We start from the raw sequence: 19,414 nt of genomic DNA, 5'->3' as shown, positions 1-19,414 counted from the left end.
AGAAAGCAAAATTTTCAGTCGAGAGCAGATTTGAACCTAGGACCTCTCGTTCCACAGCTAACCACGGGACCACGGCACTCCTCGCCTGACATTGCCCTTAATGTTGCATATCTTACGCATGGACGACCCAGTTTGTATATTTTGCTTATTTTCATAGTTCCACACAACTTCTTCCTGCTTTCTCGATTAATCTGTGTTCAGTTTTTCAAGGCCTATCCACTGTGCCAACTTATAACTAAATCTGAGGGGGGTGCGATGGGGATGTTCCCTTGTAAGTAAAGGAGCTTTCGATTAACATTTTCAATCAAGTAACGAACTGGCTAGTACTCAGTTTCAATTCGTTTGGCAAGAAATTTCTAACAGCGTAAGCATTAATGTTGAAAGAATAGAAAAGAGGCATAACAAAAATTTAGGCGTATTGCTAAAGCGTCAGAAGACTAATGTTGTAAAAAGTAAGTATGGCGTTGGAAAACATCGCTTTTATGATAGAGCAGCTAACTTGACAAATATCGAATTGAATAGGGATGAAAATACTTTGCTGAATAAAGGTTTACAACATAGTATCACTCCTAATCCTAATAATCGAACCATTACAAGAGTCATAGCCGAAACTAAAATGGCGTGTGAAGCAGCTAAGATGATGAAACTAGAAGTTGCGGACACAGCCGTTAAAGTTAATAAAGCTTTATCCAGTCAGTGTAAGTTGGAAGTAGGCTGTTTATGTTTTCTTATTGGCAACGTTACGTAGCGCTCTGTATGAAAATCACTGGCTGTGCTGTGTGCAGTCTGTGGCTAGTTTGCATTGTTGTCTGCCATTGTAGTGTTGGGCAGCGGCAGCTGGATGTGAACAGCGCATAGCGTTGCGCAGTTGGAGGTGAGCCGCCAGCAGTGGTGGATGTGGGGAGAGAGATGGCGGAGTTTTGAAATTTGTAAGACTGGATGTCATGAACTGCTATATATATTATGACTATTAAGGTAAATACATTGTTTGTTCTCTATTAAAATCTTTCATTTGCTAACTATGCCTATCATTAGTCAGTGCCTTCCGTAGTTTGAATCTTTTATTTAGCTGGTAGTAGTGGCGCTCACTGTATTGCAGTAGTTCGAGTAACGAAGATTTTTTGAGGTAAGTGATTTGTGAAAGGTATAGGTTAATGTTAGTCAGGGCCATTCTTATGTAGGGATTATTGAAAGTCAGACTGCGTTACGCTAGAGAAATATTGTGTGTCAGTTTAAGCACAGTCATGTATAATTTTTATAATGGGACGTTTCATATGTCGACCCTTAGCCGAGGATACCTCACTGGAATCTGCTGATTTTGATCTTGTAGTTTGTGTAATTAGTGTAGCTATTGTTTATTGCTAGCGCGTAATCATAGAGAGAATTTCCTTTGTAGTTGTAGTTTTCATTCTTGTACAATAAAACAGTAGTGGCATGCATGTAGATTTGCACTAAGTATTTCGCAGCTGCGCTTGCAATTAACTAGATATTATTTTCAGTGCTATGTTAATGTGTTTTCTTATTTTACTCTTCCAATTGTGCTTTTCTGTGTTATTGTGACAATAATGGCGTGTGAAAAACGTAATACTAGGCTCCAAAGTAAACTGAGAAATGACAGTGAAGACGAAAGCAGTGTGTTAGCGCCACCGAGTAATGAATTAACTAATGTTCAAAGTAGTAATTTGGTAATTGTGCATAGGGAAATGGAGCGGGCGGCAAATAATGGTGTAGACAGTGAAACAATTAGTGAACAGGGAAACATTATCGATCGATCGGTCAGCAACAGTTCGCCTCAGGAATCCGAAATGACAGGACACAATCTTGCAAATACTGTAGATTCAGGTTTTGGGTCCTTGTCAAAATGTGAATGTTGCCGGTGCAACTTCACTGCCGAAAAGCACTGAGGAACATGTTTCAGACACCAGTGCATTGTTATTACAGTTAATGCAACAAATGGGACAAAGGCTACAAAAGTTAGACACAATGCTTGAACAAAATCAGAAACAAATGGGACAAAATCTTCAAAAGTTAGACACAATGGAACAACACCAGGGACAAATACAACAACAGTTAGACACAATGGAACAAAATCAGAGACAAACACAGCAAAAGCTTCAAAAGTTAGACACCGCACTTGAACAAACACGTGAAGATTTAACTACTGAGTTACATAACATTGAATCGAAATGTCAAAAAGTCTGTAATGACGTAAAAACACAAATTTGTGAGCATTACCAACCTATTTTTTTGCGTCATGAAAATGCATTACAGAATCACGAAGCAGCCATAAAAGAACTGCAAACTATTGTTCATGAAAATCACGACACCTTGCAAGCTAGAATTGACTCAGTTGCATCTACCGATTCGGTTACGCAACTTGCAAAAACTCAGGAAAACTTAAAGGACACAGTAGATACGATTTCAACACAAATGGACACTCTGAAACTTGGTTCAGAAAAGCACACAGAGGAAATAATTTCACTATCAGATAAAGCAACCGAACTTTCAGATCAGTTCACTAACTTATCTATAAATGTAGATGATGATCTGAATGACACAAGACCTGTAGCCTTCACGGACACTGAAGAGTATGAACAAATTAGAAAATTCAAACAAAATCAAAATCAAATCAATACACAGTACAAAAGAGAAATCCGGGAAGTACAAGATCAGTTGGCACAAGTAATACAAGAATTACATATTTCAGAGGACACTCGCACTCCAGTACGGGAAGAGGGACATAGAAATACGGAACAACCACAAAATAATAACACAGGACACTTCGGAAATCATGAAAGAAATTGGCAAGGCGCATTGGATTTTGAGATGGAACAGCCGAAACGAAGTAACAATGAGCGATGTGCGACTCGCCGACATGATGATTGTGACTATAAGCTGTTCGTTACTACATGTAAATTCAAAAAATATAAGAATTCCGGCAACGACATTCATCCACAAGCTTGGCTTCATCAATTCTCTCATTGTTTTCGTCCCAACTGGTCATTATAGCACAGATTAGAATTTGTGTGTGGCTATTTAGAGAATGAACCAGCTGTAAGAATGCGATCTGTCATTCACGATTGCCACAGTGAAGGAGAATTTTATCATGCCTTGCTCTCAGCATATTGGTCTCAAGCTACACAAGACCGAGTAAAACATAGCATCATAATGATGAAACATTTTGAACAATCTGAATTCTCCAGTATTATCAAATATTTTGAAGACATGTTGCATAAGAATCAGTATCTTTCAAACCCATACAGCCCCTCAGAACTCATCCGCATTTGCTTAATCAAACTGCCTGAACATTTACGACATATTATTTTAGCAGGACGTTGCAAAGACGACATTGAAGCTTTTCAGGGACTGTTACAAGAACTGGAAATTGACACTGACAATAGCGGAACGCGAAAACAGGAGCCCAACAATTACAGGTCACATCTTTCACAATTCCGCAATGACAGAAATAATACATGACAAGGCTATTCTTACAACGTAAATCGTTACCAAAACAGACACCACCCGTATGACAACCGTTGGCAGAGTAGTAATAATTACAGGGAAAGATCACCTCTCTGCGGTAATGACTATCACAGAGACAATCAGAGAAACAGACAACATGGGAACCAAAATAATTATTATCAAGGGAGACAGAATAGCTTTAGATGCAACGGTCCAGCGCGCAGTTACGATTCAGGGAGAAATTCTCCACCACGTGACCGACAAGAAAGAAACTATGGAATCTACCGACATGACGACATACATATGATCGTAACGACAGACCTGAATTGCATCAGAACTGGCGGGATTCAAACAGAGCAGGGCCCTCTCGACAAGGTGAATTTGTAGATGTTAGGTCTCCAAATCCCAATAACGACACGCGCCAACAAAGACACAATACGCAATGACTCATGCCGCTGGCAGCCACAAAACGTACTTATGAAACTGACGATGCAGCTGCCGTAGCTAGTAATTACATAAAAATGGAAGACATTAGGGACATCTTACTCCAGGAACACGACGTAAAACATAACAACATTGCATATCCTGTGATTCACATTACTGTAAATGACGTAAAATTTACGGCAGTACTTGACTCTGGCAGTCCCATTTCAGTAATTAGTGAAACAGCTTTTAGCAAATGCAACAAATCGAACGATTGCCCCACACTTCCGTTCCGTAAGATTAAATTACAAGGTGCAATCGTTGGAAAAAGTGTAGATGTATGCCAACAAACCAACTTAGAATTCTTTTGTCAAAGCCACAGCTTCTCTATGAACTTTCTTATTGTTCCATTATTGTCAACGGAAATTACATTGGGAGTAGACTTTTTGAATGAATACAAAGTAATCTTAAACTTTCACGATGCTGAAATAAGTTTAGAGAAAGAAAGTTAGTCAATAGCTTTGAAATTTGAAGATTGGCTTTCAAACCATGACGAGGAGATTAATCGGCTTTACTTTCTGTTAGACAACAGTTCGGAATTTTCTACGGAACTAGACACTAACAATCACTCTGCAAGTACTGAGAGGGATGATATCGACGGCATATTTGAAACTAATGAGTTAATTCAGAATAAAATTCAAACAATTGAGAATTGTAATGACACAGATAGGCAGGACCTTTTTGAGATTTTACAAGCACATCCTACAGTTTTTACTCACAAAACAGGAACAATCAAGGGATTTCAATACCAATTTCGTGTTCGTGAGCATACAAAATTTTGTGTTAGACCATACGTAATTCCAGCACATTATAGGGACCGTGTTAGAACAGAAATACAATCTATGCTTGACGAGGGCGTTATTGAACCTGCAGTAAGCTCATACAACAATCCATTACATGTTGTTGAGAAGAAAAATCGATCGATCAGGCTTGTCTTAGATTCGAGACAAATCAATACTATCATTATTCCTGAAACAGACAGGCCGCAAACGTTGGAAGAACTTCTTCAAAATTTTAATGGTGTAAAAGTGTTGTCTTCTATTGATCTCAGATCCAGCTTTTATCAGATTGAACTTCATCCAGAATGTAGAAAATACACAGCTTTCCTTTGTTTCGGCGTTTGTTATCAATTTCGGAAACTTCCTTTTGGTTTGAACATTTCTTCGGCAGCATTCATTCGCGGGCTAAATTCCATATTACCTGAGTTCTTGAAACGTCACATCACCTTATATGTGGACGATATTCTGATAGCAGAAGCCTCATGGGAACAACATAATCGCAACCTCTGTTGTGACTTGGCAAGACAGCCAAGCCACTACGAGGTGAAGCCGAAAGGCACGCGTTTAAGCTCACGCAGGATGGCGTGAGGTCTGGAACAGGACAAGTAATGAAGACTAGCAAATAAAGTACATAGCTTCTAGAATACTTAACTTTAATCCATAATTGGTGAACATCTGTCTGACGGTACATGCATCACAAGATAAATAGCAAATGATAATGGCGCCTTGCTAGGTCGTAGCAAATGACGTAGCTAAAGGCTATGCTAACTATCGTCTCGGCAATTGAGAGCGTAATTTGTCAGTGAACCATCGCTAGCAAAGTCGGCTGTACAACTGGGGCGAGTGCTAGTAAGTCTCTCTAGACCTACCGTGTGGCGGCGCTCGGTCTGCAATCACTGACACTGGCGACACGCGGGTCTGACATATACTAACGGACCGCGGCCGATCTAAAGGCTACCACCTAGCAAGTGTGGTGTCTGGCGGTGACACCACATCCTCAACAACGAGTTACATATTTTTGCAGAATCTGGAATTACAGTTAACTTGGAAAAATCTGAGTTCGGTAGGACAAAGGTGAAGTTTTTGGGACATATTATTTCTTCTGAAGGCATTCAGCCGGATCCTGAAAAGTTAGAAACAATCAGAGCCATTCCAGTTCCATCCACAAAAAAAATAAGTCCGCAGATTTCTAGGTCTCGTAAATTTTTACCGTCATTTTCTGAATATGCAAATTCTTGTTACACCAAAACTTTGTTCTCTCACTGGAAAAAATACTATTTGGAACTGGGACGAACAAGCACAGTTGGAATTCAATTCTTTGAAAGAATCGCTACTTAACGCGCCAATACTTCCAGATCTGCCACAAGATTTCTGCCTTAGTACGGATTCTTCTAAAGTCGGTCTTGGTTCCCATTTATTTCAAGAAGCCATAGAAAATGACACTACCTTTCAGAAAACCATTGCTTTTGCTAGCCGAGTGCTAACAAAATCTGAAAAAAATTATTCCGTTACTGAATTAGAAGCTTTAGCTATCGTTTGGGCATTTGACAAATTCCGTTTCTTTCTTTCTGGCAAGCACGTAAAAGTATATAGTGATCATTGTGCATTACAATTTCTTATGTCTTCAAAATTAAATCATGACAGGTTAAAACGTTGGGCATTGTTTCTGCAAGAATTCCACTTCACAATAGTCTACATTCCCGGCAAGGAGAACATTGTTGCGGACGCACTGTCACGCGCACCAGCTGGGCTTGAGAAAAGTAACACAGAAGGAAACCTCAAGAAAAATTTCAGTATTCTTTACATTCAGAAAGTCGCCTTTGAAAACTTCATCACCACATCTTTAAAGGACATTGCTCATGAGCAAGATAAAGATCCGATTTGGAAAGACATCAAAAGTAAATGGCATGAAAAGACGCACACTCAGATTCGGCATTATTATCTGGTTAGAAACAACATACTCTTCAAACGCTGCACTGTTGATGACAAGCTATGGGTACTTTGCATTCCAGACGATTTTGTTAATAAGCTCATTTGGTACATTCATTTCAGCTACGCACATTTTGGCCCACGAAAATTTTATCATATTCTTCGAACGACTTGTTATTTTAACAATATGGAAAAGAGAATTCGAAGAGTCTTGTCTGTTTGTAAATTTTGTCAAAGGGCGAATCCATCTACTATCTCACATCGTGCTCCGTTGTTTCCTATCATTCCTTCCAAATTAAAAGAATTTGCTGCAGTTCATCTCTTGGGACCCCTTGTCAGAACATCGAATGGATTTTCGTACGTTCTAGTCGCTGTTGAATTTACTTCAAAATTTGTTTCTTTCACTCCGTTACGTGAAGCCACTGGACGGTCTGTATCCAACACCTTTGTTAAAAATTTCTTACGTGAAGTTGGCCACGTTGCTAAAGTCATTTCAGATAACGGACCGCAATTCAGATCTGCTGTTTGGTCACACATGCTTCGGAACCATAAAATCAAACCCGTTTTTATTTCATTGTACTCACCACATTGTAACCCGTCTGAACGGATTATGAAAGAAATCAATAAGCTTTGCAGACTTTATTGTCACAGAAAGCATCAGCATTGGGACAGATATTTACACTTATTTCAAAATGTGCTGAATGAAATGCCTCATAACTCCACTGCTTTACCACCCACTTTTGTACTGAAGAATGAAGAACCACCGAACAGAATCAGATAGCTTGTACCTTTCCCGAATACACGTAAACTTCGACACAAAGACATAATTGATTTGGTTATTAAAAATATAAAATCTGCAGCAGACAAAAGAAAAAACTACACGGTAAAGAAAATGCAAAGAAATTATATATTGGTCAGAAAGTTCTCATTAAAGCTCATTCATTGTCACATAAGAAGAAACACTTGAGTCACAAATTCTTTCTGATTTACAATGGACCTTACAGAATCCAACGTATACCACATGATAATTGCGTTAAAGTTGAAACTCTGCGTACTAGGAAGAGTAAAGGATTGCACCACATTTCAAGTGCAAAACCGTTTATTGAGAGATAACCTGTTTTTTTTTAATTTAGTCTTTACTATAAAATTTTTCACTTCACATTACTAATACTCTTTGTCACACTTAGAAACTGTTAACATGTAACTATGTTTTAAAATAAACTATCCAGTCTGTAACCTAGGGAACATATTTAGACAGTAATTACGAATACATTGTTATAGTGAACAGACGACACAGTGTTATTGTGTGTGTACATTCTTGCTTGTTAGTGGCACGATTACGTAATGACCACAAGGCTCACATACTTAGAACATGTACCAGTACTGCTAATGAGATTTTAATGCAACATTTTGGTTTACTTGAAAATACATTCTGGATTTAAAGTACTTTATGTGAGATATCAGATGACACAGTGGTTAGTTTATTTGACAGCTACACGATTATATCACGACGCTACTAATGAGTGACACAGTTTATATTATTGCTTTTCCTCTGTATCTGTTTTATATCCGCACAGTTTTTCTGTATTATTCTGGAAAGTAAAACATGTTTTAGTAGTAACTTTTGTGGTATAGCTACAAAGAGACAGCCTTTTCCGTGGCACAACAATACGTTACATTATAGTACTTTCTTGATCACAGTAAGGTACGTAATAACAACGATATCTATACACAAAGCATTTCACTTTCGTTTATGATGAGGTAAGTACATTGACTTCAGCAGAACTTTGCTTACAGAGGACGATAACTACGACTCTTCCACAGAGATTATCTTACAACAAGACGCACAGTTTAGCGCTACAGTACATGTATTTGAGTTATTAGTTTTGTGCTTAAAACATTTATTTTTAAAGATTTTTGAATTACAAAGATACAGAGGTTTTCCGTGATACATTTCATTCTATTGCTGTAATCTGTAACACCTGGGGGTATAATTACGTTTATCCTCAGGGGGGTACACACCTACTTTGTGTACCATGTGTGTGGCAAGCACAAGGAGCCCTAGCTAATATGGTATTTGCTTATACAACTTTACACATCGGTACCATATTTCTCTAACACAGAATTACACAGCTATCTGATCATTTAACTGAGAGAGACAAATATTTATTTTACTACATCAGTGACAGATGTTTACGTAATTACACAGTTGGATAACTTCACACTTACGAAATTGTATTTTGTCTGTACTTTGTGAACTGTTCATATTTTTTCAGAACCACTGTGATACTATGAGAGCTTTGAATGATGTATTTGGTATGGGATCATGATTTTAAAGTACGTTTGAGGTAGATGACACTACTGAAATGAGCAGAGAATTTTTTTTAGGTTTTGAAATTATTGGAGGAAGCTACAACGATTTTGAGAATTGTCTGAGATGTTATGATAGTATTATGATGATGATATGTATTATGCTGTTGAGGTACGTATATGATCAATAAGATGATGATACCGTATATGAGGAATTTGATTATGCTACGTATTTCTTATGATGAAATATTGAAGAAGTGTCGACGAATATGTATATGTATAATAAGGTAAAGAATAATGAGTAGTGGTTAGGGACTCTGATTTGCGGAAAAGGATGTTGGAAACCAAGAATCGTACTTTAGAATTATGAAATGTGTGTACATGTGTGAATGTATCACAATGCCACTGAAAATTTTTTGGACACTGTTGTATTTATAGGATTTTGTTTCTACACATTCGTAACGCAAATTCTCGACCTGTGAAATTTTTTATATGAGACTGCCACTGTAGCGGAAACTGCTGTCGTAAATATTTCGGTAGGAAAGTTAAGTGACCTTCACATAATGTGTTGTGGGCACCCAGCTGCACGATAGTTGCCTGGGAAAAAGCCATTAGTACGTGCCTTTCAGAGGCACAGGTGGAGAAAAAAAAAAGGAGGCCATTATCCTCGCTATCGACTTTCCTTTGTAGTAAGCATCGCAAATATGACACGCTGAAACTTGAAAACACATGATTATACTGTGGCGCTCTTAATTTATGATATTTACTAAAACGCCTAATGAAACGATGAGAAACATTTCACGGCTATTGTCTTGCTAGTTGAGAGAAATGCCATATGGCTTGCTTTATGTATTTATTTACTCATTTTGTTTAATATCTAGTTTCTAGCTGCACTGCAGCATTGGTTAAAATAAAATTTGATAGATGTACTAATATAGTTATTTTATGCCTACAGATCCAGTCAATAAGAAAATTTATGATCTACTTCCAAGAAAACAAGAGCACATAAATAGACATTTCCCTTCACAGGAATTGCATAAATAATTTTTTTACGATTTGGTAACTTATCTGCCAGTGTAAGTTCTTGTGATGCATCACTCTAGTGTTAAGATGTCCCATAGGTACTAAACATGGCCATTTTTACTGTAATATTTTTTCTGCTTGAGCTTTGTCATGTTTAGATATAAGTTATTGCATTTGCTGCTGCTTGATTTGCCAATTTCCATTTTTTTTGTCATTGCTGTTTGTGTTAATTGTTCTGTGCTGCTGCATTGCCTCATCCATTAGTTAAGCATCTGAGCTCAGTAGATTTAAGTTAGCTTAAGAGGGGGTAGACTATATAAGAGAATGAGTTCCGATGAATTGGAAGACGTGCATTGAGAAGTCATACGAAAAAAGTACAGAAAGCAGGTATAGACAGGACTTTTTGGAAATAATGAAGAACGAAGGGAGATCTCTGAGAAGTAAAGAAAGTTTTGTTTGCAAAATACTACAGTGAAAGAAACCCTGTCCTTCCCTTGTGTTATCCCACTATGTGTTTACATACCCTTGTGTATTTGTCTTTTTCCTGTCTTTAAGTGTTTAGCTAATGAGGTTTATGTTGTAGAATTTTTCAAATACTATGTTATTTACTTTGTAAAGATGTTTAGACATTATTCATTCTGCTTTGTTTTAATGCTCATGTGTGAAGTTGATGATTCGAAAGTTATTCTGATCTTTTATGTATGTACTCATGTCATAATTCCTGTAACACTGATGTATATGTTATTTCGATTCTTTTGTAAAGCCTGTACTACAAATGTTATCTGTATTTTTATGTTCTTTAATGATGTATTTTGTACGTTTGTAATTGTATTCTTATATTATAAAATTGTAATTGACACCAGTTCATCATATTATTAACTTGTAAGTTCCATTTCACTGCGCACGTTTCTGTTGCTCATAGTATATGGACAATATGTGAGAAGTAGGGACTGTTAGTGTTTGCACGTGTGTTAATAATTCAGCAAGGGACTGGATAACAGCGTTGCTGGTTCTAAGGACAATTCCAAAAACCTTGTGAGTGCACAAGTGGTGGCTATGGACTTGCTATATTATCCGCAAGACTCTTCAATGGTGATTGTGCACCTGCACAGTCACAACAGATGGCTACTCGCCATCTCTACAAGGACTACAGTGGGTCTGCATCTTTGATGATCCACCAATACCATTATTTCTACAAGGACTGCAGTGGGTCTGCACCTCTGGTGCCCCACCAATACCACAATCTCTACCAGGACTACAGTGGGTCTGCACCTCTGGTGGCCCACCAATACCGTAATCTCTACCAGGACTACAGTGGGTCTAATCTGTGATGACCTGCCTACCAATATTCATCAAAACTTCGAATGACTCTGCTGTGGGTTTCCTCTGTTGTGACCCATTACATGTCTGCATGTCGAGAATCAGCACTGTCATTCCGTTGGAAGGACAACACTACTTCTTCAAGACTGTATGGAAATACACTACTTCCGTGTGCATTTTCTTTTACTGCTCAGACTTTGAGAAAAACACTGCAATTTTACTGTGATGAATGATTAGGACTGTCTTTATGATGCACTGTGAGAAAATTTTAGCTTTTGACCAACGTGTGTTCATTTGATATCTTTGCTATTGTAATTATGAAAAATGTTATCAAATCATTTTTGGCCACTGTCCAAAACAATTTGTAAAATTTTTTGTGGGGTGCATGGGGGCTATGTAAGTAGGCTGTTTATGTTTTCTTATTGGCAACGTTACGTAGCGCTCTGTATGAAAATCACTGGCTGTGCTGTGTGCAGTCTGTGGCTAGTTTGCATTGTTGTCTGCCATTGTAGTGTTGGGCAGCGGCAGCTGGATGTGAACAGCGCATAGCGTTGCGCAGTTGGAGGTGAGCCGCCAGCAGTGGTGGATGTGGGGAGAGAGATGGCGGAGTTTTGAAATTTGTAAGACTGGATGTCATGAACTGTTATATATATTATGACTATTAAGGTAAATACATTGTTTGTTCTCTATTAAAACCTTTCATTTGCTAACTATGCCTATCAGTAGTCAGTGCCTTCCGTAGTTTGAATCTTTTATTTAGCTGGCAGTAGTGGCGTTCGCTGTATTGCAGTAGTTCGAGTAACGAAGATTTTTTGAGGTAAGTGATTTGTGAAAGGTATAGGTTAATGTCAGTCAGGGCCATTCTTTTGTAGGGATTATTGAAAGTCAGATTGCGTTGCGCTAAAAAATATTGTGTGTCAGTTTAAGCACAGTCATGTATAATTTTTCTAAGGGACGTTTCAAACTCTTCTAATGCCGTCAATCATGACAGTCGTATCTTAAGAGATCTTAATACAAAGTTAGAAAAAGAGAAGGCAATGGTCATTCACGCAGACAAGGGTAATACAGTGGTCCTTATTATGAAAAGGACTACATTAAGAAAACAGAGGAATTCTTCTCTGAAAATGAGATAATAGAAGTTCACAAAGACCCAACACGGAAGTTCCAAATAGATTTACGGAAAAAATAGACAGCTCCCAATTTCTGCTTAATGATTACGAAAAGAAATCGCTAAAAATGATGAATTCTAAGCTCCCCAACTAAGATCGCAGGTTAAGATACATAAGAAAGGAAACCAAGTCCGTCCAATTGTTAACAATTTGTCATCGCCATGTTGTAAACTAAATAAGTTTCTTAACGACAAAGTTAAAGCAGTGTACACTTTTTTTACCAATTTTGGGGTGAAAAACAGTTCTGACTTTGCTAATGCGATTATAATACAGTCTACATATTCCAGATAATGTGACACTAGCTTCCCTAGATGTAATAAACCTCTACAGTAGTGTCCCGATAAAGAAAACGATTCAGATTATTAAACTTAATCTACTATAAAAAGATTAGTATTGCAGAATACACAGAATTAATAGAACTTTTAGAATTTGCATTAACTTATAACTATTTTACATTCAACAGCAAAATATATCAACAAAAAGATGGACTTGGGATGGGTAACAGTTTGGCTGGTACGTTAGCAGACATTTTCATCAACTACTTAGAATGTAAGTTCTTTGCTATGTTTCCACGACTGAAAGATAAGACTATATATTATAAACGTTATGTCGATGACATCTTGTTACTGTTAGAGGGGAGAAGAATGAGGCTACCACATTTGCTCAAGCCATAGCCAGCATGCTCCAAAAAATAACGTTTACTACGGAAATAGAAGAAGCGAGTTCCATTAACTATTTAGACCTTACCATTAAAAAGGTTGATAACAGACATAAATTTTCGATTTTCAGAAAGCCTACATGTACAGATACCATCATTGTAGCCAGTTCATGCCATCCGCCACAATGTAAAACTGCCTTTTTCACCTCTATGATCCACCAACTTTTTAGATTACCATTGGCCGACAATGAATTGCGCCAAGAACTTAGCATATTAAGGCAAATTGCAGTAGCCAACGGTTTCTCAGCTAAAGATGTTATGCGCCCGTACAATAGGATAAAAAAACAGAAACTAAATAGTAGGAAGACCCACAATCATCTAGAAAAAAGAAAGAATAATGAAAACCTGAAAACTATTCCAATGACATTTTACAGAAAAATGTCCCAACAAATAGAAAAGTGTTTGAATAAATCTAAGGTTAGATGTGGTTTTCAAGTTAACAACACTCTGAAACTCAGTGTAAAACACAGTATGAGTAAAGATTCTGATAAATTTGACGGTTCTGGGGTTTACAGGATAGTTTGTAGTAGTTGCGACAAATTTTACATCGGTCAAACTGGCCGTTCTTTTAAAATTAGATTCAGGGAGCATTTGCAGACACATAACAAAACTGCATTGGGAGTGCATTTGGCAGAAACCGACCACACTGTAGGAAATATCGAGAGTTGTATGCGTATTCTACACAAGGCAGAGAAGGGTCGCACTCTCGACTTGTAGAGGAGTTAAAGATTTATAAAGCCAAAAACCATGAACCCACTAGGGTGTCTAACGCCTACTTCGCTTTGTTTGATAATGTACTACGATAACCAAATTATGCCTCGTGTATTTATACCTAGCCTTACTTGGTGATTTATCTCGAGAACAGTAGGCATTCGCCTTACTTCCATACATTAGTCGCTCTAATCCTGAAACTGATTATGTCGTATACATATTGTATAGCCATACTATAAAATTGTATTTATTGACTGTTAATATGTTGTTTAAACGTTTTCTGTTGGAGACATAACACAATGTATGTAAAACCCTCTAGTGGTTAAGTTCTTACAATCGGTGCGTGCCTACATAACATCCTGGCAGCCGACCCAACAGAGGGCGCTGATCATTGATCTGTCTTTTTTTCAGCTGTCATATAGACATTTTATCTTTTATAGGGAATTTATAGGTTGCTACAGGCAATGTATTACGTATATTAGTTGTTGACCATAAAATCACCATAAAAAGGGTCAGATCTGTTCTCTCCATATATTTCCTTTAAATAATGTTATATGGGTGACTGTATTCGTCTTTTAATGTATCACAATTGGTTTATATGATAGTTATCAATTTTAAAAGTCTGCTACATGTATTTTACCTAATGTGTTTTTATCAGATTATGTTTTTGCGTAAATGATGGCTACATCTAAGCCCACAGTAGCGACATCTTGGGAGGATGTAGGCAAATAGATTTCTGGTAGCTTCTGTACTTCAGTAGCCAGTTGCAATAATGACTGTGTGGACGATGTGGCCTATTCTACACCTTATTTTAGATCTATGAAACGATGCTGTGCTGATTATATTTATATGTTTTGACGATGCCATTATGGGCTTATCACTTTAAGACATGGTGTAAAAAAGGAACGTTGTACCGTATTTTATTTGTAAATTCCCTGGTTGTATGATACTATATTGTGATATGTATTGCTGTATTACGCTGAAAGACACACTGCTCACTAGATGTATATATTTGTATATTGTAGATCTGAGGATGGTAATTACGGACTGAAACCGGTCATCGTCTAAAGAATTGATACTGTGATCAAAGACTGCAATAAAAAGCATTTAATCTATTAGCAGCCGAAAGGAAGTGGTTTCCGAACGCAAATGGGAACCCACAAGCGTTGCTGACAAGGCGACAGGTCAACCGAATCCTCCAGCGGAAAAAACGTCTGGTGTGTCAAACACGGCATTAGTGACAGTACGTGTATCATACGGTAGGAATCTCTTACCGGGGCACCTAATTTGTAGTCTGGTGAGTGAGTGAGGTATGTCTCCTTGCGCGATTTAGGTGTTCGTACGAATGCGATCACTCCCAAGGAAATGATGAAAACATAACTGTTTATCACATAAGCTACAACAAATCAACGCAACAGTTTCACAGTCATGTAGCTTCTCTGTGCTCTGTTAAAAGATATGTTTTTAACGTTTTTGAAGATGCGTTCCGTTTTGTAAGTTTCGACTCTTGAATTCCTTTGCTGTAACTAGCCCACACCTGTTTATTTGTTGTTTTCGTTTCTGTGAGACGTCTATGTGGTATCTCACGTGCTCCCACTATTCATCACGTTTACTTACGACGGTAATTTATTCTTACCACACGACTAATATTCTATAACCATTGTATGATACGACAACCGCCATGATTCCAAAAAGAGAACAAACATTTCAGTGATCGGACAGACAGTTCATAATATTGTTAAAAATAAATAAATAAATGGCAATGGCAGAGCGGTTCTAGGCGATTCAGTCTGGAACCGGGCGACCGCTACGGTCGCAGGTTCGAATCCTGCCTCAGGCATGTATGTGTATGATGTCCTTATCTTAGTTAGGTTTAAGTAGTTCTAAGTTCTAGGGGACTGATGACCTCAGATGTTAAGTCCCATAGTGCTCAGAGCCAATAAATGGCATAAAGGACTTTTGAACACAATTTGTCTGCTTTACAGTCCACCACCGTGACGACGCCACTGTTATTATTTTTCCCTGAATATTGAACTTGTTAAGCTCGGACCGTTCACTGTTCCTATTTTGCTTTTTTTTTCCACAGTTCAGTACATGTTCTCCCTTTTTTCATGCTTGATCTGTTTTCAGTTTTTGATGGGCTACACTGGGCCATCTTAACGCTAAATCTGAGAGGGGATGGGATGATGAGTGTCCCTTTTAAGTTGCACACATATGTCCCTTTTTTTTCTTCTTTATTGTGATTTCATTCCCCTGCCCCATATGGGCAGTGGCACAATCCGCCGCTCTTCATCCGAGTGACATGACAACTAAAACAAGAATAAAATGCTACATATGTAAGGCGATAAAAAAGGGGAACACAAAACAGAGTAAGGGGAGATAATGGACACAACTATGTTCCTCAACTTCTCGCGGCGTAATGAATAATCCATTAAATTTCGGGCATGCAGCCGCGCAAATAAAATTTCTTCTACTGATATTTCGGCCGCGTATCGTCCGGCCATCTTCAGAGCGAGTCACAAGAGTCTTGTGACTCGCTCTGAAGATGGCCGGACGATACGCGGCCGAAATATCAGTAGAAGAAATTTTATTTGCGCGGCTGCATGCCCAAAATTTAATGGATTAACTATGTTCCAGTTTGAATTCAATTATAACTCGTTGCGGAATGACAGTAAAGACAGCAACGAGAAGAGATTGGAAACTGCTAAGAACATCAAATAGAATGTTAGGAACAGATATGGACGAAAGAATAGAATGAACGCAACGCGTTACAGCGACAGCTAGAGGAATATGAAAGTTGTATTGTTAAATAGTCCTTATGCAAAGTAGAGCAATAATAAGACGTCAGCTAAATACTTGTTGTCAGCTACCACACAGAGAGGCCACGAGATGGCGGTTGCGTCAGTGTGAATAAGTTATACTAAAAGGGAGTTGGTGTGGTGATGGAAGTAAACCACAGTGACATAGTTTAATTCCTTGTCGTGTTAAGTCAGTGCCGCCATTAGACTGTTGTTTATTTGAAGTGTTACATTTACACTTACACGATCATGATTTCAGCTTCAAAGTGCCTTTATCAAGTGTTTTAAGTTGTAAGTAGGCTGTTTACGTTTTTATGTTGGTAACGCCACGTAGCGCTCTGTATGAAAACCACTGACTGTGCTGTGTGCAATCTGTGGCTGGTTTGCATTGTTGAAATATTTGCTACTGTAGTGCTGGGCAGCTGGATGTGAACAGCGCGTAGCGTTGGGCAGTTGGAGCTGAGCCGCCAGCAGTGGTGGATGTGGGCAGAGAGATAGGAAGAATTTTGAGAGCGGACGATCTGGACGTGTGTCCGTCAGAAAAAGGAAATTTGTAAGACTGGATATCATGAAAAATATATATATATATATATATATAAATATATATATATATATATATATATATATATATATATATATATATATATATATATATTTATATGTATATATATATATATATATATATATATATATATAATTACTTTTGAACACTATTAAGGTAAATACATTGTTTGTTCTCTATCAAAATCTTTCATTTGCTAACTATGCCTATCGGTAGTTAGTGCCTTCAGTAGTTAGAATCTTTTATTTAGCTGGCAGTATTGGCGCTCGCTGTATTGCAGTAGTTCGAGTAACGAAGATTTTTGTGAGGTAAGTGATTCATGAAAGGTATAGATTATTGTTAGTCAGGGCCATTCTTTTGTGGGGATTATTGAAAGTCAGATTGCGTGGCGCTGAAAATATTGTGTGTTAGTTTACTGTTGTTCAGAATAAGTAAAGAGAGAAATGTCTGAGTACGTTCAGTTTTGCTCAGCTGTTTGAAAATCAAATAAAGTAAGAGGTTTTATCAGCACAGTCATTAATAATTTTTCCAATGGGGACGTTTCAAAGTGTTACACAGTGCCTAAAATGGCATACTTTCGTATTTAAAATACACTATTAGACACACTGAGTATCTCAGTGATAAAACAAAGCAGTAGACTTTACCAGAAATATCGACCCTTAGACAACGTGTCTAATAGTGTATTTCAAATACGAGAGTATGCCATCTTAGGCACTGTATAACGCTTAAAACACTTGATAATTGCACTTTGAATCCGAAATCATGATCGTGTAAGTGTAAATGTAACATTTCAAATAAAGAATAGTCTAATGGCAGTACAGACTTTAAAGAAATATATGATGACTGTGGCCCCGTATTATGAAAAAAAAATTATAGTTTATTTCGGTGTTAGTCTCACCTGGAAGAGTGGACATGCGATCGCCCGCCACTTCCCTCACACTGGTCTGCGAGGCTTCGGTCTCCATGGCGAGCTACCAGCTGCACCGATCACCTGCCACTACGCGCGAACACTTTCCACTTGCGGCGTGCTGCACGTACTATGCAACCGCAGCGTCCCTGGCCCTGTCTCAGAGCCGACTGCAAGGAGGAGGTTGGGCCCGAAGCGAAACGGAATGCAGTTGGCTGGCGCAGTGACGTCACTATAAGAGCAGGGCGAAGCAGCGGTTGGCGGAGCGAAAGGATGTTAAGCACAAAAAACTACTCATAACTGTAATAAGTGCTCATACAATTATTTAAAACAGTTGATTTACATGTTTAGACGCTAGTAGTAGATGAAGAGCGCCACTGTCACAATTTCACCCATCTGCTGCAGCCTCCTTTTGCATTTTAAGCCTCATATTTAGGGAGAGCACGCGAATACATTGTTCTAACATACAGTATGATGATTTCTGGTGAAAAACCAGCATATGTAGTTCGGATAGCAGCGCAGATAATTTTTACTATATATCTTTCCTTCGAAATTCTTTGCAAACCGTTAAATTCATTAAGAATTAGTTCAAGCTATGAGGATTTATGTATCCAGTCACCTGTCAGAACTCTGAGCCTACCGAGAGATAGGTTGTCAGCCCACCAAAAATGTTCTACATCTATTGGAGAATGAGTTAAAATAGCACTAGACGGTATGCCCAGTGTGTCGTCATAGTTTTTTGCACGATTATGCGATGTAGCCAGCTAGGTATCGGAATCCTTCTTCAGAGCAGTCAGGTCCCTCGCTGACAGCTGATTCTTCTGGTGCAGGTTGAAGAGGAAATCTTACAGTTCTGTTTCACCATCTGCCATTTCCGGTGTTTCGCTCATGTGTGCAAAATTCCTCTGAACGATTGTGACGTCAAGAGTCCAGCACTGTCTTCTGCTTCTACCATATTTCATAGAAGAACATCATGAGCGCTGTGCCCCAGGAATAGCAGCTGTAACCAACGTTCCACTTCTGTTGAGGAACGATTCGAGTGATAATGATAAAGTCCTCTTATCTGCGAGAAAAAATTCTCCTGCCCATCTTGGCTCAACTGTTCTTTCGTGAACATCCTTGTGCATCCCGTAACCACAGGATAACGTATTCTTATCGTTGGATCTTCGGACATTCAGGATGTCAAATTCGTCGTCTGCAACCTGAAAACCTCTGAACCTCTGCTTCCTCTTCTTCGGGCATC

General features: G+C 38.3%; 1 protein-coding gene across 2 annotated transcripts in view; it reads right to left on the bottom strand.

The window, feature by feature from the left end:
- LOC124595121 (sterol O-acyltransferase 2-like) overlaps positions 1-18,329 on the bottom strand; it is a 298,068-nt gene extending 279,739 nt beyond the window's left edge. For both annotated transcript variants that reach the window (XM_047133717.1, XM_047133718.1), the window contains exon 1: positions 18,163-18,329. In XM_047133717.1, coding sequence (XP_046989673.1) covers positions 18,163-18,229 — 67 coding nt within the window. In that variant the 5' untranslated portion in view covers positions 18,230-18,329. The remainder of the gene's footprint in view (positions 1-18,162) is intronic.
- Positions 18,330-19,414: the final 1,085 nt, after the last annotated feature.

This window comes from Schistocerca americana, chromosome 2, assembly GCF_021461395.2.
Source record: "Schistocerca americana isolate TAMUIC-IGC-003095 chromosome 2, iqSchAmer2.1, whole genome shotgun sequence".
Classification (NCBI taxonomy): Eukaryota; Metazoa; Arthropoda; class Insecta; order Orthoptera; family Acrididae; genus Schistocerca; species Schistocerca americana.
This window is presented reverse-complemented; position numbering and strand designations above follow the sequence as displayed.